Raw genomic sequence first — 22,373 nt, 5'->3', positions numbered from 1 at the left:
CTGGAAACTCTACAAACTACACAAACACAATAACCAGTAGCAGGACTTGTAGTCTTTCAGGCACTTGGCCCCAGATGTTTAATTACTTTGACTTTATATCTGAATGTGAATTTTTTGTAATTGACCAATATGGTTCTTATTCATGACAATATTCAGTCAATGTTCTGTTTAAGAATTGCATTGATTAAGGATTGGATAAAATTTATTGATCTCAGGGGGAAATTCTTTTGAAAGCAGCAGATACAAACATACATGTAGTGCATCAGTTGTAAATAACAAATAGAAACTTGCTTCCTTCTGCACCTAACAAAAATTTTGATGTAGTACTAATGTGATTTATTAAGATTTTATATTATTTATCTTTACTTAGTTAACATATGATTAATTTGATTATATTACTTATCTTTACCTCAGGACCGCTGTAGGTTTTGAGCTAATAAAATGTCTGCCGTCTGCCGCCCCCTGCTGGCCAGAGCATCACCGCTGCGATATCAGGCTGCTGCGCTCAGTCACCAGAGACGCGGATTAAGTGTGTTACTCAGTTACGCTTCGGGCAGCGCTGAACCGGGACATTAATAGGATAGAATAGGAAGCCTTTGTCGTCAGGATACAGGTAGCAAATACAATATACAGACAGAAATATATAAAATGTACATATAGAGGGGAGGGGAAAAGCTCCCTCATACTCATCAGGATTACATTTCATTACATTTAATTTTATTCAGAATCAGAATTCACTTTATTGGTACAACTGCATGTACTATGATTTTGTTTTGGCAGTTTTTGTGCATTCACAGTCAACATAGAACAGAAGTCAGAGAAAAACAGTCATATTCTGCATGGGTTTGGCAAGCTGAACAAACATTCAATGTTGTCTAACATACGTCAAACTTCAGACAGAGTAAAAAGGGTTATACTGGTTAAAAAGCAGAGATTTAACCTTTTTGCCATGGAGAAGCAGCGACATGTGACACTCTGATAAGGTAAAAATGATTCCTCCAGCACACAGTGAGCTATCCCAGCATGCACAGGGACACGGGGGAGTTTATATTATAAACCCAAAACCCTGGACAGAGGGGTTCAGTGAATGAGGAGGTGAAGCTGTACAGGAGGGTCAGTCCATCAGAGGAGACTCTGTAGAAGGACAGAGTACCAGCCGCCCAGTCCAGATACACTCCTACTCTGTGGGAGCCTGAGGGCTCTATGGGTATGACAGTCTGTTTATTATTGTGCCAGACAGAGTAACTGTCAGGAGAGCAGATCAGCATCCATGACTTGTCATTGAATCCAAGCTGACAGTCATCACTGTCTCCTTTCCTCCCGATTCCTTTATAAGTCACTCCTATCAGGGCTCCATTTCCACTCCACTCAGCCTCCCAGTAACAGCGACCAGTCAGACTCTCTCTGCACAGAACTTGGTGCCAGCAGTCAAATCTCTCTGGATGATCAGGATATGGCTGCTCTGCCCCCCATGTCGCCTTCCTGTTCCCCTCTGACAGAGACAGGTCTCTGTGTGCTGTGTTGGGGTCCAGCGTCAGCTGGCAGGAGTCTGTAGGCAAGAGGAAGATCGATTAATCCCATCACGAAGCCCAGCATCTCCATCATTATCACTGTCACACCTCACACACTCACTAACACAGAACTCGCTCCAATACACACATTTTATTCCCAATATACTCATGTAGCCGCCCGAGTCTGCGGCGCTCCGGCTGCCCCCTGCGCTGTGAGACACGCCGCGCTGAGAGACTCGCTGGGGACCGAACTGCACTTTAGCATGCGCTCTATTATTCTGTACGATACACAAAATATAAAAACGAAGCAGGAATTCAAGTATGTGAAATACCTCAGGAAATGTCGGACGCGCACGCGACGCCGGCGGGAAGACGCGCCAAAATGATGCGCGTGTTACACTAATAGGCTTAATTACAGGTAGATAAAATTACAAACAGCATTTATCAAACATGTTAACCATAAAATTATACGACACATATTACCACTGAAAGTGAGCTTGTCTTTACGTCACAATATGAACTTCTTTGAAACCACTTTGGACACACACCTCTCTCCAGCAGCGAGCCGACGCGATGCTCCCAACGCGGACGCGGACGCATCTAGGCTGGTTCTCCGCAAAGCGCAACACTCGCGTATCTGCACCGCGCATGCGTCCACGGAAACGTTCATAGTTCTCCGGTCAAGCTGTGTACTTTGCTCTTGCCATATTTAAGTATTATTATTAGTAAATTATTATTCTGATATTCCCTGAACACGTGCCACAGCAGTGAGGTCTGTGTATATTTCCCTACGTTTTACAAATTCTTTTATTCCCTCTCCACCACCCCCCCTCTGCGGAGGACTGCTTTATTTCTATTTAAATATTTATTTATTTATCTATCTATTTATTTATTTGTTTTTATTTACTTCCTCATACTTCCTCAAGAGAAGGAAAGGGAGCAGGGGGGGGGGGAGTTGAAGAAGGGGGATAGAGAAAGAGGGAGAGAGAGAGAAAAACAAAAAAAAGGAAAAACTGAATCTGCTTCAATGTCTGCTGAAGAGAGAAAACAACAACCACGAATCACATCGAAAATCAAACATTAAATGTTATTGAACAGCACACACACCCAGCATTACAACACATGCCCAGAAGCAACAGCCGATCAAGACAGCGCGCGTCCATGTGCACCTGTCCGCACACCTGTTTGTGTCAGTGCGCTGGTGTTCATAAGGTTTCTCCATGTAAATGTCTAGTAGTGTGTGTGGGGAGCCACAGCCCCGCCCCCCCAGGACATGAAGCTGACATGGAGGAGACCCGGGCCCCAGACACCCAGAAAAGGGCAGAGGATAGTTCCGGTGGGGGGTCATCCGGCAGCCACATCGCAGGAGCCCCAGGGGGCCGTGGCGGCGAGCCCGCAGGCTCCGCCGAAAGCCGGCCACACCAGGGCAGAACGGAGCCCGGGACCAGAGATCCAAGGGCCCCCCCACCCCCCAGCCAGGGCCCGACAGAGCCGGGAGGGCCAGGCCCCGTCAGGCAACCGCCGAGAGTGAGCCAGCACACACCAGAGCATCCAACCCCGGACATCGAGAACCACCAACGCATCGGCAGCCGGAGGCCCCATCCACCGGCAGGGAGTGTGGCGGGGGGGAATAGAGCCTGAGATGTTATTCCAGGTGGAGTCTAAGACCCAACCTGACACATGCGTATAGACAAACAGGCGCACACATACACAAGCATGCTTGTGTACGTTTTACAAATTCAAAGCGCCAGTTCACAGGGCTGCCAACTTTGATCAACTGGCTGGCGTGAGATTTTCAATTCGGAACAAGGCTGCACACACATGCATACGCATTTACAGTATATGTATGTAGCAGTTTTATCACCTTGTAAATTGCCTGTAGGGTTTGTAAACTACCATGCTTCGTCTGTGCAGCTACATGAGGTTAACGCGATGCATGCGCAAGGTGCAGTACCACCAGAAATTGGGGTGGCAGTATGGTCACGTTTTGTCACGGGACATTGTCTTTACATACGGTACAGATAGTATTAAAGTAGCATCTGATTTTATAAGAATGAATGGCCAGAAGAACTGTATATTTTCAGAGGCAAGAAAGAAAATATTCCAAAGATTATTGTGTCCTTCTGTGAACAGCGGCTTCAAAATTTATTGGCAGTATAAGTTTCTAAGAAAGCAGTGTCATATGTACAAAGTACAATGGAATTTTAACTTGAAATTCTTACTTGCCTCCTTTCATAAGTAGCGTTATTTTTCAATACAGTTCCATCCATCCATCCATCCATCCATTTTGTGCCACTTATCTAATCTAATATATATAACATATAATCTATAATGTAGTATATATTATATATAATCTCTCAGGGTATATATTATATATAATCTCTCAGAGTATATATAATATATAATCTCTGGGTCTGCCCCGGGGCCTCCTCCCAGTTGGACATGCCCTGAAACACCTGAAATCCGAGATCCAGTTGCAGAGAGTGGTGTTCAAGCTTAACCCCCTCAGTTCCACAATCAGCCTTTGAGGGACACATTTTAGTCCATGAATGACATTCTAACATATGTGATTCTCTTATCCAAATGTGTCAGGGAAAGGTGACGGGCAGAGGGTATGGTGTCCCCAGTAGACCTGTTGGACCAGTATGCAGATTGGAGAGGGTCTAGAGAGGTAGGAAGATTGGTCTTCATGGCTGCCATGACCAGCCGTTCAAAACGCTTCATGATGATTGACATGAGTGCTATAGAGCAGTAGTCATTCAGGCCTGTCACTGATAGCTTCTTCAGCACTGGGACGATGGTGGTTGATGTGAAGCATGCTGGGACAGACGACTGGCTTAAAAAGGTGTTGAAAATGTCTGTGAGGACACCAGCCAGGTGGTCAGTGCATTCTCTCAGCACACGGCCAGCTATGTTGTCAGGTCCTGCAGCCTTGTGTGGGTTGACTCTGGATAGAGAACTCCTCACATCAGCTGTGGACAGACAGAGTAACTTGTCGTTGGCTCCTTATTCTGTACTTCAGAGTCTGCAAAAAAGTTGTTTAGCTCTTCTGGAAGGGAGACATCACTACTACTGATGTGTGGGTTGGGCTTGTAGATCGTGATTGGCTGAATTCCCTGCCATATACGGCTTGTGTCTTTGGTGCAATTAAAGTGTTCATTGATCCTCTGTGCATGTGCCTGATTGGCTATCCTCATAGCTCGGGACAGGTTGCCTCTCAGCGTCCTGAAGGCAGCCTTGTCTTTAGGTCTTAAAGCTGCATTTCTGATTCTTAGCTGTGTGAGCATTTCCCTCATCATCCAGGGCTTTTGGTCGGCTCTCGTGGTCATCGATCACAGAGTTTATATACTCCTCCAGGTTGATGGCATCACCATTTATAGCAGCCTCCTTAAAAATGTCCCAGTCAGTAGATTCAAAGCAGTCTTGGAGAGCTGAGACGGCACCAGCTGGCCACACTCTTACTGACTGGTTTGTTGAGCTTCAGCAGGGATTTATACGCAGGAACCATGAACACAGTGACATGGTCTGAGTAGCCGAGGTGAGGGGGGGAAGGGCCTTGTAGGTCACAAACATTGTACAAATATTGTCCAGACAGATTCTCTCTCTAGCTGGGATGTTCATATATTGAAAGAATTTGGAGGAAACTGGCTTCAGATTTGCCTGAATGAAGTCTAAAGCAATAATAAAAAAGACTCTGGATTAGCTTCACAACCTAGTCGTAGGATTGGAACTCGGCCGTTAAGTGAGGAGTGTCTGTACAGAGAATGCTGCAGCAGTACCACAAAATTAGCAGCTCACTGTGTAGGCAGTGATTGTACAATCCCCCCCCACCAGTTTTATTGAACGTTGTATGTCAAAACTATGGGAGGTATTTTCTGCAAAAAATAAAATGAAAATGATAGAAAGAAAATACAATCTCCAATTTGCCATTTAGTTTTCAAAGTCTGTGCGCAAAAAACCTGCAAAAATGAAAATTAAAGTGAAATAGCACCATTTGCATTTTAATTTTCCACTCATGTATGAGCTTCCGACCGGTCGGAAAACCAGATGTTTGAAAAGAAGATTTCTGTGTGAAATCTCACATGCAGTCAGACAGCCACAAATCAGGTGTAAGAGGTACTGTAGACACAGTCAACTGTGGCTAGTTACTTTTCTGTAACCAACAACGTAATGTCTTCAGCAACTACCGCGACCACCACAAACAGCACAACTGCAGCTGTAGTGAACACTACCGTCGGAACATCGAGCACCGAGTGTGACACTGCAGGGGGAGGTTCTCTGGTGTCTGAACACTGCCGTGCAGCACCACTCATACGCATCCAATGAAGGTGTTTCTGAGTTGTTCTAGGTAATGTTTTTGGATTCAGAAATAGCCAAATCTTTCACCTGTGGAAAGGACAAAACTAGCTACATTTTAAAGTCTGGACTTGCCCCACACTTCAAAAACGAACTGATTTCTGCAGCTAACAATGCAGGACCATTTGTACTGATGTTTGATGAAAGTTTCAACCGGTCAACAAAAAATAAACGACTAGATGTCCATGTTCGATTTTGGGAGGCTGGTGGTGTCCAGTCACGTTATCTTGGATCACAGTTCATGGAACATTCAAAGGCTGAAGATCTGCAGCACCATTTCAAAGTAAGTGTAGTTAGAGTTTTTGTTCATGGAATGTTATTTGGATGATTTAAAGATACAAGATGTGTTCATTTAATTGAAGCTTTTTGCTTTTAGATGGAGTTTTAAAATATTTCTGAAATTATAAGCAAATTTGCATTCAAACATGGTGTAATCGTTTCAGCTTTTCTTTCTCATGTCAAATTGTTTAAATAAAATATTTCTATTCTTAGGATTGTGTGCGCTACTAGACAGGAAGAATCTCCTTTCCATCAATATGGATGGGGTAAATGTGAACTGGAAGTTTCTTAATAATTTCCAGCAAGAACATGCTGAACTAAATGGAGGTCGGCAGTTAATTAATGTTGAAAGCAGTGGATTGCACACGCTTCACAATTCACTGAAGACTGGCTTCTCTATATGGAATATTGAGAAACTGTTGAGAGCAATGCACTTTGTTTTTCACAATGTCCCTGCAAGAACAGAAGGTTATACAAAACTTACAGGCTCATCTCTTTTCCACTCCCATTCTGTGGACACAGATGGGCAGAAAATCTGCCTGTTGCAGAGAGAGCCATTGAGGTATGGCCAAAGCTTAAAGAGTATGTGGAGGCAGTCCATGGAAAAGAGCTACCAAACCCTGCAACCTCCTCTTTTGATACTATTTAAGCAGCGAACGAAGATCCCCTGATTTCAGCCAATCTCCAGAGCTCTTTGTCCATTCTTGAAGAAATACCAGACTGATAAGCCAGATATCTGCTTAATTTAAAAATGTTTTTAAAGTTTTTGTTTTCTATGATTTTTAAGTGGGTATTCTGCATTTTTTTTTCTTTTTTCATTTTATAGAGTCTGGTGATACGTTTCATCAAAAGGGAGCTGCTCCAAGATATCACTCCTTTTCAAATGACCAAACTTGACCCTGATGACCAGAGGAACTGGGTCAATGCTGACATTGGCTTGGGTGCTGAGTCTGCCCTTAAGGTAATTCATTGTTACTGTTTTATATGTATACTTAAAAAAAATTAAAATACACTGCATTCATTCCCTATGTATTAATTACTCGATGTGTGCTATCCCTCCTTGGTAGGCTTTTCAAAGCAAGAGTAGTAACAGAGTAGGTGACCTCACTGCCCTCGAATTTAGAAAAGACTGCATAAGGTACCTCTCCAGAATTGTTAAGAAAGTGCAAGAAAAGAGCCCTTTGACCCCACTGTCAGGCAGATTGCATGTTTGGAGCCTCCATCATGAGCAGAGACCCAAAATGGTGCAAGGGAAAGATGAAGTCTCTAGTTCAAAGATTTCTGCAGGACAAGCAATTGACAGGAGGGATTTCTGCTGGTAGGAATCAAAATAAAGGCTATGCACAGCTTTTTATGCATGAACTACATACAAGCACAGGTGAAACTACCTGCTCAGCATCTCTGCCTGACGCCCCTCCGATGGTGCCGCTTGGCCGGCTGCAGGGTCGTCAGCCGGGAGCCTCCCTTCACAGATGTTTCGCTCCTTTAATCCCGGAACATCTCAGGGTGGTGGAGCAGCGAAAGGGACGTTTCCCTAACACTCCCTGCAGCCTTCCCTAAGATCCCTCTCTCCCCCACGCCTTGTCCTTCCTTCGGACCCAGGGCCAGAAGCTCCCTTACTCTGCCTCATGAGCTAGATCTTGCATTGCTCTCCTCTTCCTGTGGCCTGTGAGACCAAAGGTTTTCAGGAGCCGCTGCATGGATGTTCCAGCAAAGCCCCTTCACCCGACTTCCACCGGGAATGTAAGCAAACAGTAACGTAACCTCCAGCCGGCTTGAGAGCATGCAGCAGCCAGGTCTGCACACCTCTCTCTCTTCCTCTCATAGGCAGCCTCCATCTCCTCCTCCCATAGGACGGTCAGCTCCACCAGAATGACTACTTTGGCGGGTGCTGACCAGAGCACTATGTCAGGGCGAAGGGGTGAACTGGTGATCTGCACCGGAAATTTCAGCTGGCGACCTAAATCCTCTCTACCCCCGGGGACAAGAGGGTGACCCCTGCATTGGTGCTGCACTGTGCTACTCCCCCTTGCCTAACCAACTGGATACATCCCTGGGATGATGGGATGCTGGCACAGTTTACCTCCCGCCTCCATGTCTCCAGCTGCTCAGCCAGCTTGCACAGGACTTTGTCGTGCCACCATCTATATCTGCCCTGTGCCAGTGCTGCCTTGCAGCTGCAAAGGATGTGCTTGAGGCCTGGGTTTGGGGAGCTGCAGAGGTAGCAGGGTTCTTCTGAGCCATAGCAGGTGTAAAGGTTACGGGGGCTGAGCTCCTCATATCCGCCCAGGTAATGGTCCTGCTGGTCACAGCTTCCCAGGTGGATCATTTGCCGTGCTGTTGTTGGCTCACTGCTGTAACTTTGTAGTGCTCCTCACCCATTTTGGTTACCTTGGAGATGATGAGATCTTTCCTCTCCTTGTTGTTGGCTTTAGACCATCTTAGTGCTGGTGTTTCCCATCCTAACCCAGCTCTGCCAGGCTGCGTAAAGCCCACAATCTCCTGGTGTTTCAGCCTCTCTGTGGCTATATCCACTGCTTGTGCTACATTCCACTTTCGTCCGGTCCGGACTTGTACGTCTGCATTTCGGATAGATGGGTCTGGCGAATCTCTTAGCTCCAATAGGAGTCTCACCTTCTCCATCTTGTAACCCAGGCTGATTGACTGAAGTGGGACTGTAGCATATTTTTGCCAAAGAGTGCTGCGTTGGAGAGGCTGCGGGGAAGGCCGAGCCATTTCCTGATGTAATTGTTGGCCTTTGCTTCCAGTTTCAGGACTGTTGTCATGGTGATCTCGCACAGCTTCAGTGGCCACATTATGCGTTTGTTCAAGGTGAACTTGTTGCACAAACCCTTGAATTTTCCGGGCAGGGAGCACTGATTGACCTTGTGAAGGCCGTCCATGAGTTGAGTTGTAACGGCTGAGGCCATATGCTCGTCGGAAAGATCAGCCGTATATAGCCTTCCGAGGTTTCGCACTGCTTCTTCCACTACCAGGGGAATCCTTTCGCGATCCACGGTGAAACAGATGTTGTCATTCCTAACCCCTTTCTGGATTGAGAGGCTGCAGGACTTTGTGGGCTTGATTTTCATGCGGACCCATGCCAGCAATTCCTCCAGCCTTTTTAGGAGTCTTGCTGTGCACGCTGCTGTTTGGAGGAGCGTGGTGACATCATCCATGTAACTCCATATGGGCAGGAGTCTTTGGCCTGTTTGGGGCTTTGCCCCTCCAACCATTTGTCTCCCACCTATCAGGATGATCTCGAATGCAGATGTAAAGAGGATGGAAGAGATGGATCATCCCATTGCTATTCCCTTCTCCAGCTGGTGCCAGGCAGTTGTGATGTCCCGGGTTGTGTAGCAAACATATAGGCTATTGAAGTAGTTTGCTATCAGCTTCTGGATGCTTGATGGTACATGGAAAAACTCCAGGGCAAACGTGATGAGCTGATGGGGAACTGAGCCGAAGGCATTTGTGAGGTCTAACCAGACGACATGCAGGTCCGACTTGCTGTGCCTGGCTCTCTGGATTTGTTCCCAAATCATCGTAGCGTGTTCCACGCAGCCAGGGAACCCTGGGACGCCTGCCTTCTGGCAACCAGTATCGATGTAATTGTTGACTTGGAGGAAGTTGGTCAGGCATGTAGCCAGGATTGAGAAAAAGATTTTCCCCTCCACATTTAGCAGGGCAATGTCTCTGAACTGGCTGAGGTTTTTGGACTCCATTTCCTTTGGGATGAAGGTGGTAACTGGGATGCTGGAAGTACGCACACTATGCTGCAGTGCAGCGGGAGTAGGGGCCAAAAGTCATACTAGGAGGAATTGGCGCACAGAAAAAAAAAATTGATGTTGCGGACAGGAAACGGGAGCCCAATTAACACAATGTGAACTTACAATCCTCTTTGTTCGTATATCTGAAAGTTTGTAAGTAGAGGAACGTCTGTAAATCCAACATAACGGAATACATATGAACCTTTACTCTTACTTTCACCTACTGTACATTAATTTTTGAAACCGGTGGAAATGCAGGCAGGTTCTCAAAAGGCAGCAAGTGAAAACCAGCCCAGCACTGGCTCCGTGTTGGTGCAAATGAGGCATCAGTACAGTGTTCCCAGGTCCAGCCCAAGGTCTGCTTAAAATCTGCCCAGTGGAAGCTGAAACTAGCCCAATATGTGAAATCCCAGTATACTGTACCTCAAAGAAATAAACCAGTTTGTTGCATCCTTATCACATTCAAATACTGACTCCTGTCTTCTGCAACCCCCCCCCCCCCCTTGTGAAACTGAACAGGTAAGAAGTGTGCGCACATACATTAACACGTAGGTCCTCTCTCTGTATAAACACACTGGGTTAGAGGGCGAGTGCCACCTTCTGTATTTATGTTCGGGTGAGTAAGCCTAGTGTAGTCTGGGTTTTTCTGTTCTATCTTTGGTTTTAGTGATAATCTTAACAGGGTAGGGAAGAGGTGTTATGTTTTGTTAATTTCTTTCCTTTGACGTGTCCATGTTCTTTTCCCTGGGTCTGGCCCATCCTCCTGTGTTCCCAGCACCCAAATCCCTGTATTGGTTCAGTCAGAAAGACTGAAAGCTATTGCTCACCATGAAACCATGACACTAAAATCTACGAATCAAGCCAGAATTCTTGGTGTAGTTCTCGACTCAGACCTAAATATCAACAGTCACATAAAGACAATTACAAAATCAGCCTCCCACCACCTTAAAAACCCAGCAAGAATTAAAGGATTTCTCTCTAAACCAGATACAAAAAAGCTTGTTCATGTGTTTATTTTCAGAAGGCTAGACTATTGTAATGGTGTCTTCACAGGTCTTGGTAATAAATCAGTCAGACAGCTGCAGCTCATCCAGAATGCTGCCACCAGAGTCCTCACTAACACCAAGGAAGTAGAGCATATTACACAGGTCCTTAAATCACTGCACTGGCTTCCTGTGCATCACAGGATTGATTTTAAAATATTATTACTTGTCTTCAAGGCACTAAATGGCACTAATTTCCTTGAACGTTGTGAAGCATCCAGACCCCTGAGGGCATCTGGGAAAGGTTTACTCAGTGTCTCAGAATGAAGACCAAGCAGGGTGAAGCAGCTTTTAGTCTCTATGCTCCCTGTCTGTGGAACAAGCTTCCTGAAGACCAGAGGTCTGCTAACACTGTCAGCTCATTACAATCAGGGCTTAAAACGTTACTGTTTGCTGCAGCTTTTCAATAAATTAAGTCTGCAGGAGTTTAGTCATATGCTGCCTCTACAATGTAACTTTTTTTTTGACTATTTGTTTTTTTTTTTGTTTTGGCTTTTACACTTCTTAAAATTGTCTTTTAAAAATTGACAGTGAACCTGCTTGTAAGTCCCACACCACAGTTCTGAAGTACCAAAAAGTACCCCAGCTGCAATGGTACTTTGGGTACTGGAGCATTTGGTACTGGTACTCGACCGGAAGTCAATGGAAAAGGGAAAGTGTCAAGGACTCAGACAGCTTGGGCACGAAGGCAAGGCATGGTGCAGGCAGGAACAGAAATGTGGACGACCCACTTGCCGCTCACAGGAACAGAAGGGGTTTATTAACGAAAACAGAAAACACTAGGAGTACTACAGTACAAAATAAATGGACCGCAAGAGGTCAAAACTAAAGGGGAAAAACAAAGTCTAACTACAAATATGGCAGAGAAACAAGGGGCAGGTAGGCAGGCAGGTAGGCAGGCAGGCAGGCAGGCAGGGTACAAATAACAGAACATTCAAAGTCAGTAACATACATCAAACAATGAACCACCAAAGAACTGAACTGAGGCAGGGACTTACTAAACAGGAACTAAACAGGGAAACTAAGAACTGACAAAGAAACAAGGCAAACAGAATCTAACACTGGGAATAACGAAGACCGGTAAAACACAACTAAGGCACAAAGCAAGAAACCAAAACTGAATACAAATCACAGGACTAAACTGAAACAAATGAAACACTAGAAACAAAATATGAAAACTGAGGAGGCAGAATTCCAACACACAACAGTTGACCCTTACGAAAAAGAAGTATATTTAAGTGTACTGTAAGTATACTTTTTCTAAACTAAAAATTAGTATACTCTCAATAAACTTCTTATGTACTTAAAAGAGATATACTAAACAAAGTCTGACTTAAGTATACCTGGCTTAAACTGACATGTATTGAGAAAAGTCTATCTTATATGTAACGTGTATTTTATCTTTAATTTTGGCATTCAAAACAATATTTGTTCATTTTGAGTGACTAAGAGAAAAAACTGTTTTGCAAATTTTTATTAGTGTAATCTGAATATAGTCATATCGCCACTGTGCTGTTTGTAGCAATTTCAGGTATAAAAATACAAATAACTAATATTACTAAATAAATACACTTAAAATATATACTTTAATAAACTAAAAGTGGGCTAATTTAGTCCCAAGAAGTATACTTAATAAAATGAACTTTAAGTATACTTATTTTTTGGTAAGGGGAGCCATTTGGCCGACAGGGAGCAGGGGAAAACACAAAGACTGACAACAGGAGGGACGGGATGAGCAGCAACACCTGTTGGTCAGACGGGGAAGGGACACAAAAGGCTGGGACAACAGGAGCTGACCCTGACAGGAAAGTACCAAAAGTACCGTACCCGGTGCAGTGGAAAAGCCCCTGAATAAATTTGCCTTGCTTTGCAATTGGATTCAATGGCTACTGACATAAACAGCTCATGTAAATGTAAAAGGCCAGGAGGCAGCGGGAGAGAGAAAGAGAAGCTCCCCTAGCAGAAGAAAACGAAATACAATAAAACACACTCCACCTCATACAGGGAGAGAGAAGCGTGTGTGAACAGACTCACATTGTAAGAATTCTGCTCTGGTCCTGGGCACTAATTCTGGTAGGACGGTGTCTTTCGTAACTAGAAGGAGACAGAGAGAAACAGGGATGTAAGTAAAAGGAATTTACTTGTGGGAGATGGACTTCACTCACTGTGGAGACACCAGCAGTAGATTATTATCATTATGAGGGACAATAACAGGCATTTTAACAAACTGCAAACCATGGTAAGTTACACATAACCAGTGTTAATTTTGACAGCAGATTTCAATTTAGTTTTAGTCATAGTCTTTTGACTAAAATGCAATTTTAGTTTTAGTCATATTTTAGTCATCTGTTTTGTTTTAGTTTTAGTCTAGTTTTAGTCGACTAAAAAGCATAAGATTTTAGTCGACTAAATCTACTGTAGATTTAGTTGACTAAAATATATTGGGTTTAATTTAAATGTAATTTAGTTAAACCGTGGTAATATACAAAATATTCTAACTTAAAATTAAATAAAGCCAAGTCTCATTAAATATGTGGAATATCGTCTTTCCATAAAAACCAAAAATTAGATATGCATTGTTTAGAACTTGCATATGACATTCTTCATTCTGTAAAGCAAAAGTGCAACTCCAAATTATTTAAAAGAAAAACTGTATTTGGCAGTAATGCCATTGCAAATACTGCATGACCTGAAAAAATTACCTTGCAGATGTCGCTTTAGATTTGTTGTATTTTTACCAGCGATTTCCGCTCCACACGGTTTACACAAGGTCTTGTTTGTCTTGACATCAAACGTGAAATTATTCCATATATCTTCTCTTCTTTTTCTCCCAGCCATTGCCATGTCATTTTAGTTTAAGTCAGACAGACACCCACCAATGTATGCAAGATGTACTGTCGCATCTCGCGTCGCAAGGTGAATCAGTATCTTAATTTTCCAAATGTGCGTGTGCGTCTCACCGCGCCACGCACCAAGATTAATTCTGATTGGATCATTTCCAAAAACGTCCCTCACTCACATTTTCGTCTCGTTTTTATTAGTTAACGAAAATGTCAATATATTTTTATTATAGTTTTCGTCATTATCACTTAATTTTTATTTAGTTATCGTCTCGTTTTCGTCAGTGAAAATTTGTCGTTGACGAAAATTATAACGAAAATATTTCGTCAACGAAATTATCACTGCACATAACACAGATTCGTGTTTCTATAATGTAGAAGAAACATGTTTCCTGTGATCTGGGGTTTGCAACCAGTAGAATGTGGAGCTCATTCACCAGTTATCACAAAGATTTAAACTTATGAAAACAAACTGACTTGGTCACACAAATGTGACTGTACTGCATACTCTCTCTGCATGGTCTACATCAGGGGTAGTCAATCTTACCCGCAAAATTCCAGTGTGTATGCAGGTCTTTGGGTAAATAACCTTTAGGTCAGCTGTTCGGCTCCAGATATGAGGACTCTTCAGCCAATCAGTCCTCTAATTAGTAATCCAGCAAAAGCCCGCAGACAGTAGCCCTTTCTGGATAACATTGGCCAACCCTGGTCTATATTAACATGAACAGACTAGAAGATGTATTAACCTGTATGATGGATCTCTGCCATTTTCTTTCTGCTAACATTCTCCAGTTGATCTTTCAGTTCAGAAACCACCTTCCTCAAATTCCCAAAATCAGATCTTGAACTGACAGAGATTCTCGGTCCAAATCCAGCTTCAGGGGTTACAGGAAGACCCTTGAACCTCTACAGACACACAGTGTGATTAAACAGCTTCATCAAAACAAATGTGTATTGCAATCTAATTAACAGGACCATTAACATCTGACAAATGACAGACTAGCTGAAATACAAATGAGAACATGCATCCATTTGAATACTCTGGTTTTCTTATTGTCAAAGTAGCTGTTCTGTTACCTGGAGGAAATGGATGTGATCCTCTGTGTGTGAAAGCTGCTCCAGCTCAGAGTGTCTCCTCTTCAGTTCATCAATCTCCTGCTTCAGTCTCTCCATGTGTCCTTCAGCCTGACTCACTGCAGCCTTCTCCTGATCTCTGATCAGCTTTGTCACCTCAGAGCGTCTTCTCTCAATGGAGCGGATCATCTCAGTGAAGATCCTCTCACTGTCCTCCACTGCTGACTGTGCTGAGCTCTGTTGGTGACACATGGAGCAGAGGACAGTAAATTACAATTGGCCCCTTTTGAGACTCCAGAGAGCCTCATTGTACAATAGTGATGTGAGCTGACAGGAGGTATAAAAACTATATTTTTGACTATTTGTTTGGGGTTTGGAGCGTCACCATGCTGGATGCCTCAGGGACTGAAACCCAGCCAGCACTGATTGGAAATGATCCCTCATTAAGCTCATACACTGTCAGCTGCAGGGATTTGGCAGAGACTGGTGGCTGTATGGGGCAGGTTGGTTGTCACCATTAGGTTTCAGTTTAATAGGTGACTTTCTTGGTGTTTATTTGCATTATGCTGGGTTGAGAAAAGTTGCATTTTTCTCAAATGGGCCTTTTATGGTACTTTTCTAAATAAATTAGTTGTTCCTGCTGCAAAGCTGGGTTAAACTCTGTTATCTAGCAACTTTGTCCCATTAAATCACTGACCAGAATAACCCACAGCAGCACTAATTTGATTAATACCCACAAGTCTGTAAATCTGCAATCTGTTGAATCTGAAAGAAGATTCAATATGATCACAAGCCAGCTGTTATCTTCTCCTCAGGTTCATACTCACTGTGATTGAGGCCACAGCCTCTCTCAGCTCCTGCAGCTCCTTCTCTCTCATCTGAATTCTCTGCTGAAATTCCCTCTGGGTTTCACCCATTTGTTTCTACAGATAGGAAACAAGATGATGACAAAAGTTTGTTTCATTAGCTGGGATCATATCCATTAATCATCCTGTCCAGGGTGGACCCCAGCCTTGGGCCCTATGCTGCCTAGGAAAGGATCCAGGCGCTCTCTGTGACCCTGACCTGGACTACTGGTTAGGAAATAGACCCTTTGGTCCTGTTTCCACCTGGTATTAACATGCGTCCTGGGTGATCCAATCACAAGTGGACAGCGCTAATTACAGGTGTGAAGGCACCCAGGACACATTGAAGATGCATTGAGATCTGATCACTCAAACCACATTGGGAGGTGGTCTGGGCCGCATATGGCCACATTCTTACAGCAATGTGAAGGCGAATGTGTCCTGGGCTGCATTGCAGGACCGGCTACTCAACTGACGTCCTATTTGATTTATGTCAGATCGCATGTCAGTTGATAATGGGCCACTGTGTAGTAAACTGCACTGTGAACAACAATAATGCATCTTTTCTCCTGTGACACTAAAAACTCTGAATCTGCTGGGAATTCGGACCGTCGAATTGGAGCAACATTGAAATGTTGTCTTTGTATTTTTTAACCTCATATTTTTGCATGTGAATTCAGACCATCGAATTTCCGATGCATATTTCCAATGCATAAATATTCAATGCTAGAATTTCAGTGGCATATAAAAGTCAAATTCTGATGACACAGATTTACTTCCATTAGTTTCAGTACAAATTCAATCAGAACTTTTTAAATGTGTTAATTTTTCTTTCATTTTACCAAACCAGTATTTTCATAGCAATTATACGCACATGTGTTAAGACAAAAGTCATTTTTATTTAAAATAAATTTTATCATTTATATAAGAGCATTTCTGGCCTGACCTGTATCTCTGTCCTTCCTGCAGCAGCTGAGACTGTATCATGGCCTCTGTGTTCATCCATCACACACAGCAGACAGATACACTGCTGGTCGGTACGGCAGTAGACCTCCAGGAGTTTGTCATGGTGGGAACAGACCTTGTCCTGCAGACGTCCAGTGGCATCAGTCAGCTTGTGCTTCTTAAAAGCTGGAGACTCATAGTGAGGCTGGAGGTGAGTTTCACAGTAAGAGGCCAGACACACCAGGCAGGACTTGACAGCTTTGTGTTTTCTCCCAGTACAGAAATCACACTCCACATCTCCAGGTCCAGCATAATGGTCAGCAGGAGTAGCTGCTTGTAGTCCAATCTTCTTCAGTTTCTCCACCACTTCAGCCAGTATGGTGTTTCTGCCCAGAACAGGTCTGGGTGTGAAGGTCTGTCTGCACTGGGGGCAGCTGTAAACTCCAGCATGATCCTCCTGATCCCAGCAGCTCTTAATGCAGCTCATACAGTAACTGTGTCCACAGTTGATAGTCACTGGATCCTTCAGTAGATCCAGACATATTGGACAGCTGAACTGGTTCTGATCCAGTGTGGAACTGGCTTCAGCCATTTTGCCACGAGCACTGAAAGGATTCAGTTTCGTTTTCTCTCACAGTCGTCTGTGTGTGAGAGTGGGAGGAACTTCCTGCTTCTCAGGCTGCAGTAGGTGTGGTTTTGGACTGAGGCCAGACTGAGAAGAGCAGACTGGGCAAACACTGGAATTTGAATGTGTGCGTAAAATCGAACATCAGATTAACTATAGAGACACACACACAGTTCAGACTAGATAATCTGCCTGAAGTTAAGCTGGTTAAGGCCTGGCCAGTACTTGGATAGGAGACCAACTAGGAAAGTTAGGTTGCTGCTGAAGAGGTGTTAGTGTGGCCAACAAATTAGCTCAACCTGTGGTCTGTGTGGATCCCAGTGCAGTGATGGGGACACTGGGCTGTATAAATGGTGTGTCCTTTGGATGAGATATAAAACTGAGGTCCTGACTCTCTGAGGTCACATGGCTAAAAAATTGCCCACTATGGCCCTGTGCAATCTGCTCTTTTAATCCTCCCCTATATCAAATATTCTCTCCTGCCCCTTCACCACCTTAGTTACTGTCTGGTTTGCGTACTGGTGCAGAATGGCTGCTGTCACATCATCCTGGTGGGGGCTACACAGTGGTGGTGATTGAAGTGGCTTCCCTTTGCTTCTGTGAAACCCTTCATTCATTCATAACTGTTATTGACATTGTTTTTCCCCAAACAAGCTATATAACTACTTTGATTTTATAGATAGAAAATAGGTAGAAAGGTATAAGGGAGCAGTTCTATTGAATGAATTTATCTGTCTGTTTAGAAGCTTGTCTGTTTATTCTCCACATGAAGCAAATGTACTGCAGAAACTTGAAGCTGTCATGTGGTTTCAGGTGTAACATGCACATATGTGCAATTATCGATAAACTGTGTCAGGTTTAGACTGAACAAGCTTTGATAACTATTATATATCAATGTACAGTTTTTTTACATTGTTCTCTATAATATAAATTAATATAAAGATAATATCTATCTATCTATCTATCTATCTATCTATCTATCTATCTATCTATCTATCTATCTGTCTGTCTGTCTGTCTGAGTCCCTGTGTTCCTGATGAAATTACGAGTCGCTGTGTCCTTTATAATATGTTGAGTCACTGTGCCCCTGATGAAATGCTGAGTCACCAAGGCCAAATTGAAATGCCTTGTCACTGTGTCCCTAATTAAAGACAATGTCACGGTGACCCTGATAAAATACTGGAATCACACATTGAAATGTCTTGTCCAAATCTGTGCTGTCCACTAAAATGGTCTTTTATGCCCAAAGAAAGACATTTTCCCCTTTATTTTAATTTTTTTTTTTTGGGGGGATCATAAAGCTCACAGACAGTTATCATCAGAACAAACATGGTCATGTGATACAGGCAGTTGCTATGACCATGAGGAACTGCAGGAATGTAAACAGCTTGGGATTTGACCCTAAAACCTCCCAGACATGGGCATGGAATTGCAGTGCTGACGTTTCAGAGACTCCCCATGCCTGCATTCCCACCTCCCTTCTATACTTATGCTGCCATAGTCTTATCTGCCAGAGCTTACATATTGCACTCATCTAACCATTTGTACTGCCTCTAGCCTCCCCTACCTTGGCTAATCGCACATTTTATTTCCCCAACTCCTCCTGAGGTATGCTGCCTGGAGACCCCAAATTATCAAGGTATTCTGCCTACCCTGCTGCCGTCAACGTCTCCACTACCTGTGGCATCCTTCCGGCCTGCTTGGCCTTCATCCTGTCATGCCTTCCCTGTACGCCCTTCTGTCTGTGATGCCTTCCCTGTACGCCCTTCTGCCTGTGATGCCTTCCCTGTACGCCCTTCTGCCTGTGATGCCTTCCCTGTACGCCCTTCTGCCTGTCATGCCTTCCCTGCTCAGCCTTCATCCTGTCATGCCTTCCCTGTACGCCCTACTGCCTGTGATGCCTTCCCTGTACGCCCTTCTGCCTGTGATGCCTTCCCTGTACGCCCTTCTGCCTGTGATGCCTTCTCTGTACGCCCTTCTGCCTGTGATGCCTTCCCTGTATGCCCTTCTGCCAGTGATGCCTTCCCTGCTCGGCCTTCATCCTGTGATGCCTTCCCTGTACGCCCTTCTGCCTGTCATGCCTTCCCTGCTCAGCCTTCATCCTGTCATGCCTTCCCTGTACGCCCTACTGCCTGTCATGCCTTCTCTGTACGCCCTTCTGCCTGTGATGCCTTCCCTGTACGCCCTTCTGCCTGTGATGCCTTCCCTGTACGCCCTTCTGCCTGTCATGCCTTCCCTGCTCAGCCTTCATCCTGTCATGCCTTCCCTGTACGCCCTACTGCCTGTGATGCCTTCTCTGTACGCCCTTCTGCCTGTGATGCCTTCCCTGTACGCCCTTCTGCCTGTGATGCCTTCCCTGTACGCCCTTCTGCCTGTGATGCCTTCCCTGTATGCCCTTCTGCCTGTGATGCCTTCTCTGTACGCCCTTCTGCCTGTGATGCCTTCCCTGTATGCCCTTCTGCCAGTGATGCCTTCCCTGCTCGGCCTTCATCCTGTGATGCCTTCCCTGTACGCCCTACTGCCTGTGATGCCTTCCCTGTATGCCCTTCTGCCTGTGATGCCTTCCCTGTACGCCCTCCTGCCTGTCATGCCTTCCCTGTACGCCCTCCTGCCTGTCATGCCTTCCCTGTACGCCCTTCTGCCTGTGATGCCTTCCCTGTACGCCCTTCTGCCTGTCATGCCTTCCCTGTACGCCCTCCTGCCTGTCATGCCTTCCCTGTACGCCCTTCTGCCTGTGATGCCTTCCCTGTACGCCCTTCTGCCTGTGATGCCTTCCCTGTACGCCCTTCTGCCTGTCATGCCTTCCCTGTACGCCCTCCTGCCTGTCATGCCTTCCCTGTACGCCCTTCTGCCTGTGATGCCTTCCCTGTACGCCCTTCTGCCTGTCATGCCTTCCCTGTACGCCCTCCTGCCTGTCATGCCGTCCCTGTACGCCCTCCTGCCTGTCATGCCTTCCCTGTACGCCCTTCTGTCTGTGATGCCTTCCCTGTACGCCCTTCTGTCTGTGACGAATTCCCTGTACGCCCTTCTGCCTGTCATGCCTTCCCTGTATGCCTTGCTACTGTACCACTGTTCATCCAGCTAGCAAATTGTTTCACTGCCAGCACCGTTGATATTAAACAAAACCATAGTGATTATGGGCTGAATTGTCCAGGTATGCAGAAGGTTTGGACATGATGGCTCATCTCAGTAACATAACACCAGTTTTTTTGTGGTGACGTGTTCCAAGATGTAATGGAAAGCCTTCCCCAGAAGAGCAGAGACTGTTATACAAACAATGGGCCAAGTAACTCCATATTAATACCCTTGTTTTCAGAATGAGAGGTCGGACAAGCTGGTGTCCACATACTTTTGCCCATATAATGAATATGCAGCATTTTAATACATCCAGGTTAGGTGTCCTGAGTCATGAAATGCTACATTATTACTGCATTATGCTAGAAATTATGCTTACAAAAGGTCACCTGACGCTAAACACTCCATCATTCATCACCAGACAGCATCTTCAACGAGGCTTTGAGGTTCTCTAGTGCCTCCCTCAACATCCACTTTGCCAAGGAAGACTTCCTGCTACACTTAGAAGGTCAGACTTACTGCATTCACAAGGATGATACCATTGTTTTTTAACCCTCCACCCCGTTGATTCACCTTAACCCAGAATTTTATGAAGACTCTCTGCTAATATTTCTTGGGAAATGGATGATAAAGAAAGGGCCTAACTTTGGGTTGAGCATTTTGGGGGTTGAGGTCTGCACCCATTTAAGGGGGTCCAGGGGGTTGTATTGACCTGCAGGCCGCTATGTGTATTAGCCGATATCGGGGCTGTATCAGCTTATTCTGTATATTATAATTGACCTGCAGGCCGCTATGTGTATTAGCCGATATCGGGGCTGTATCGGCTTATTCTGTATATTATAATTGACCTGCAGGCCGCTATGTGTATTAGCCGATATCGGAGCTGTATCGGCTTATGTTGTATATTATAATTGTCCTGCAGGCCGCTATGTGTATTAGCCGATATCGGGGCTGTATCGGCTTATTCTGTATATTATAATTGACCTGCAGGCCGCTATGTGTATTAGCCGATATCGGGGCTGTATCGGCTTATTCTATATATTATAATTGACCTGCAGGCCGCTATGTGTATTAGCCGATATCGGGGCTGTATCGGCTTATTTTGTATATTATAATTGACCTGCAGGCCGCTATGTGTATTAGCCGATATCGGAGCTGTATCGGCTTATGTTGTATATTATAATTGTCCTGCAGGCCGCTATGTGTATTAGCCGATATCGGGGCTGTATCGGCTTATTCTGTATATTATAATTGACCTGCAGGCCGCTATGTGTATTAGCCGATATCGGGGCTGTATCGGCTTATTCTGTATATTATAATTGACCTGCAGGCCGCTATGTGTATTAGCCGATATCGGGGCTGTATCGGCTTATTCTGTATATTATAATTGACCTGCAGGCCGCTATGTGTATTAGCCGATATCGGGGTTGTATCGGCTTATTCTGTATATTATAATTGACCTGCAGGCCGCTATGTGTATTAGCCGATATCGGGGTTGTATCGGCTTATTTTGTATATTATAATTGACCTGCAGGCCGCTATGTGTATTAGCCGATATCGGGGCTGTATCGGCTTATTTTGTATATTATAATTGACCTGCAGGCCGCTATGTGTATTAGCCGATATCGGGGCTGTATCGGCTTATTTTGTATATTATAATTGACCTGCAGGCCGCTATGTGTATTAGCCGATATCGGGGCTGTATCGGCTTATTTTGTATATTATAATTGACCTGCAGGCCGCTATGTGTATTAGCCGATATCGGGGCTGTATCGGCTTATTTTGTATATTATAATTGACCTGCAGGCCGCTATGTGTACTAGCCGATATCGGGGCTGTATCGGCTTATTTTGTATATTATAATTGACCTGCAGGCCGCTATGTGTACTAGCCGATATCGGGGCTGTATCGGCTTATTTTGTATATTATAATTGACCTGCAGGCCGCTATGTGTATTAGCCGATATCGGGGCTGTATCGGCTTATTTTGTATATAATAATTGACCTGCAG

The 22,373-nt window shown here is 44.6% G+C and overlaps 2 protein-coding genes across 2 annotated transcripts in view; both read right to left on the bottom strand.

Moving 5' to 3' along the window:
- The window catches only part of LOC140588912 (tripartite motif-containing protein 16-like), a 136,546-nt gene that overhangs the window by 68,323 nt on the left and 45,850 nt on the right, over positions 1 to 22,373 (bottom strand). The window lies entirely within an intron of this gene.
- LOC140588910 (tripartite motif-containing protein 16-like) lies at positions 296 to 17,287 on the bottom strand. Its single transcript, XM_072711564.1, has 6 exons — positions 16,665 to 17,287; positions 15,701 to 15,796; positions 14,877 to 15,110; positions 14,546 to 14,705; positions 12,994 to 13,053; positions 296 to 1,549 (listed from the first exon to the last, which is right to left on the bottom strand). The coding sequence occupies exons 1-6, from the start codon at positions 17,253 to 17,255 to the stop codon at positions 1,014 to 1,016; spliced, it is 1,677 nt and encodes a 558-aa protein (XP_072567665.1). The 5' UTR covers positions 17,256 to 17,287; the 3' UTR covers positions 296 to 1,013.

This window comes from Paramormyrops kingsleyae, chromosome 4, assembly GCF_048594095.1.
Source record: "Paramormyrops kingsleyae isolate MSU_618 chromosome 4, PKINGS_0.4, whole genome shotgun sequence".
NCBI classification, from domain to species: Eukaryota; Metazoa; Chordata; class Actinopteri; order Osteoglossiformes; family Mormyridae; genus Paramormyrops; species Paramormyrops kingsleyae.
This window is presented reverse-complemented; position numbering and strand designations above follow the sequence as displayed.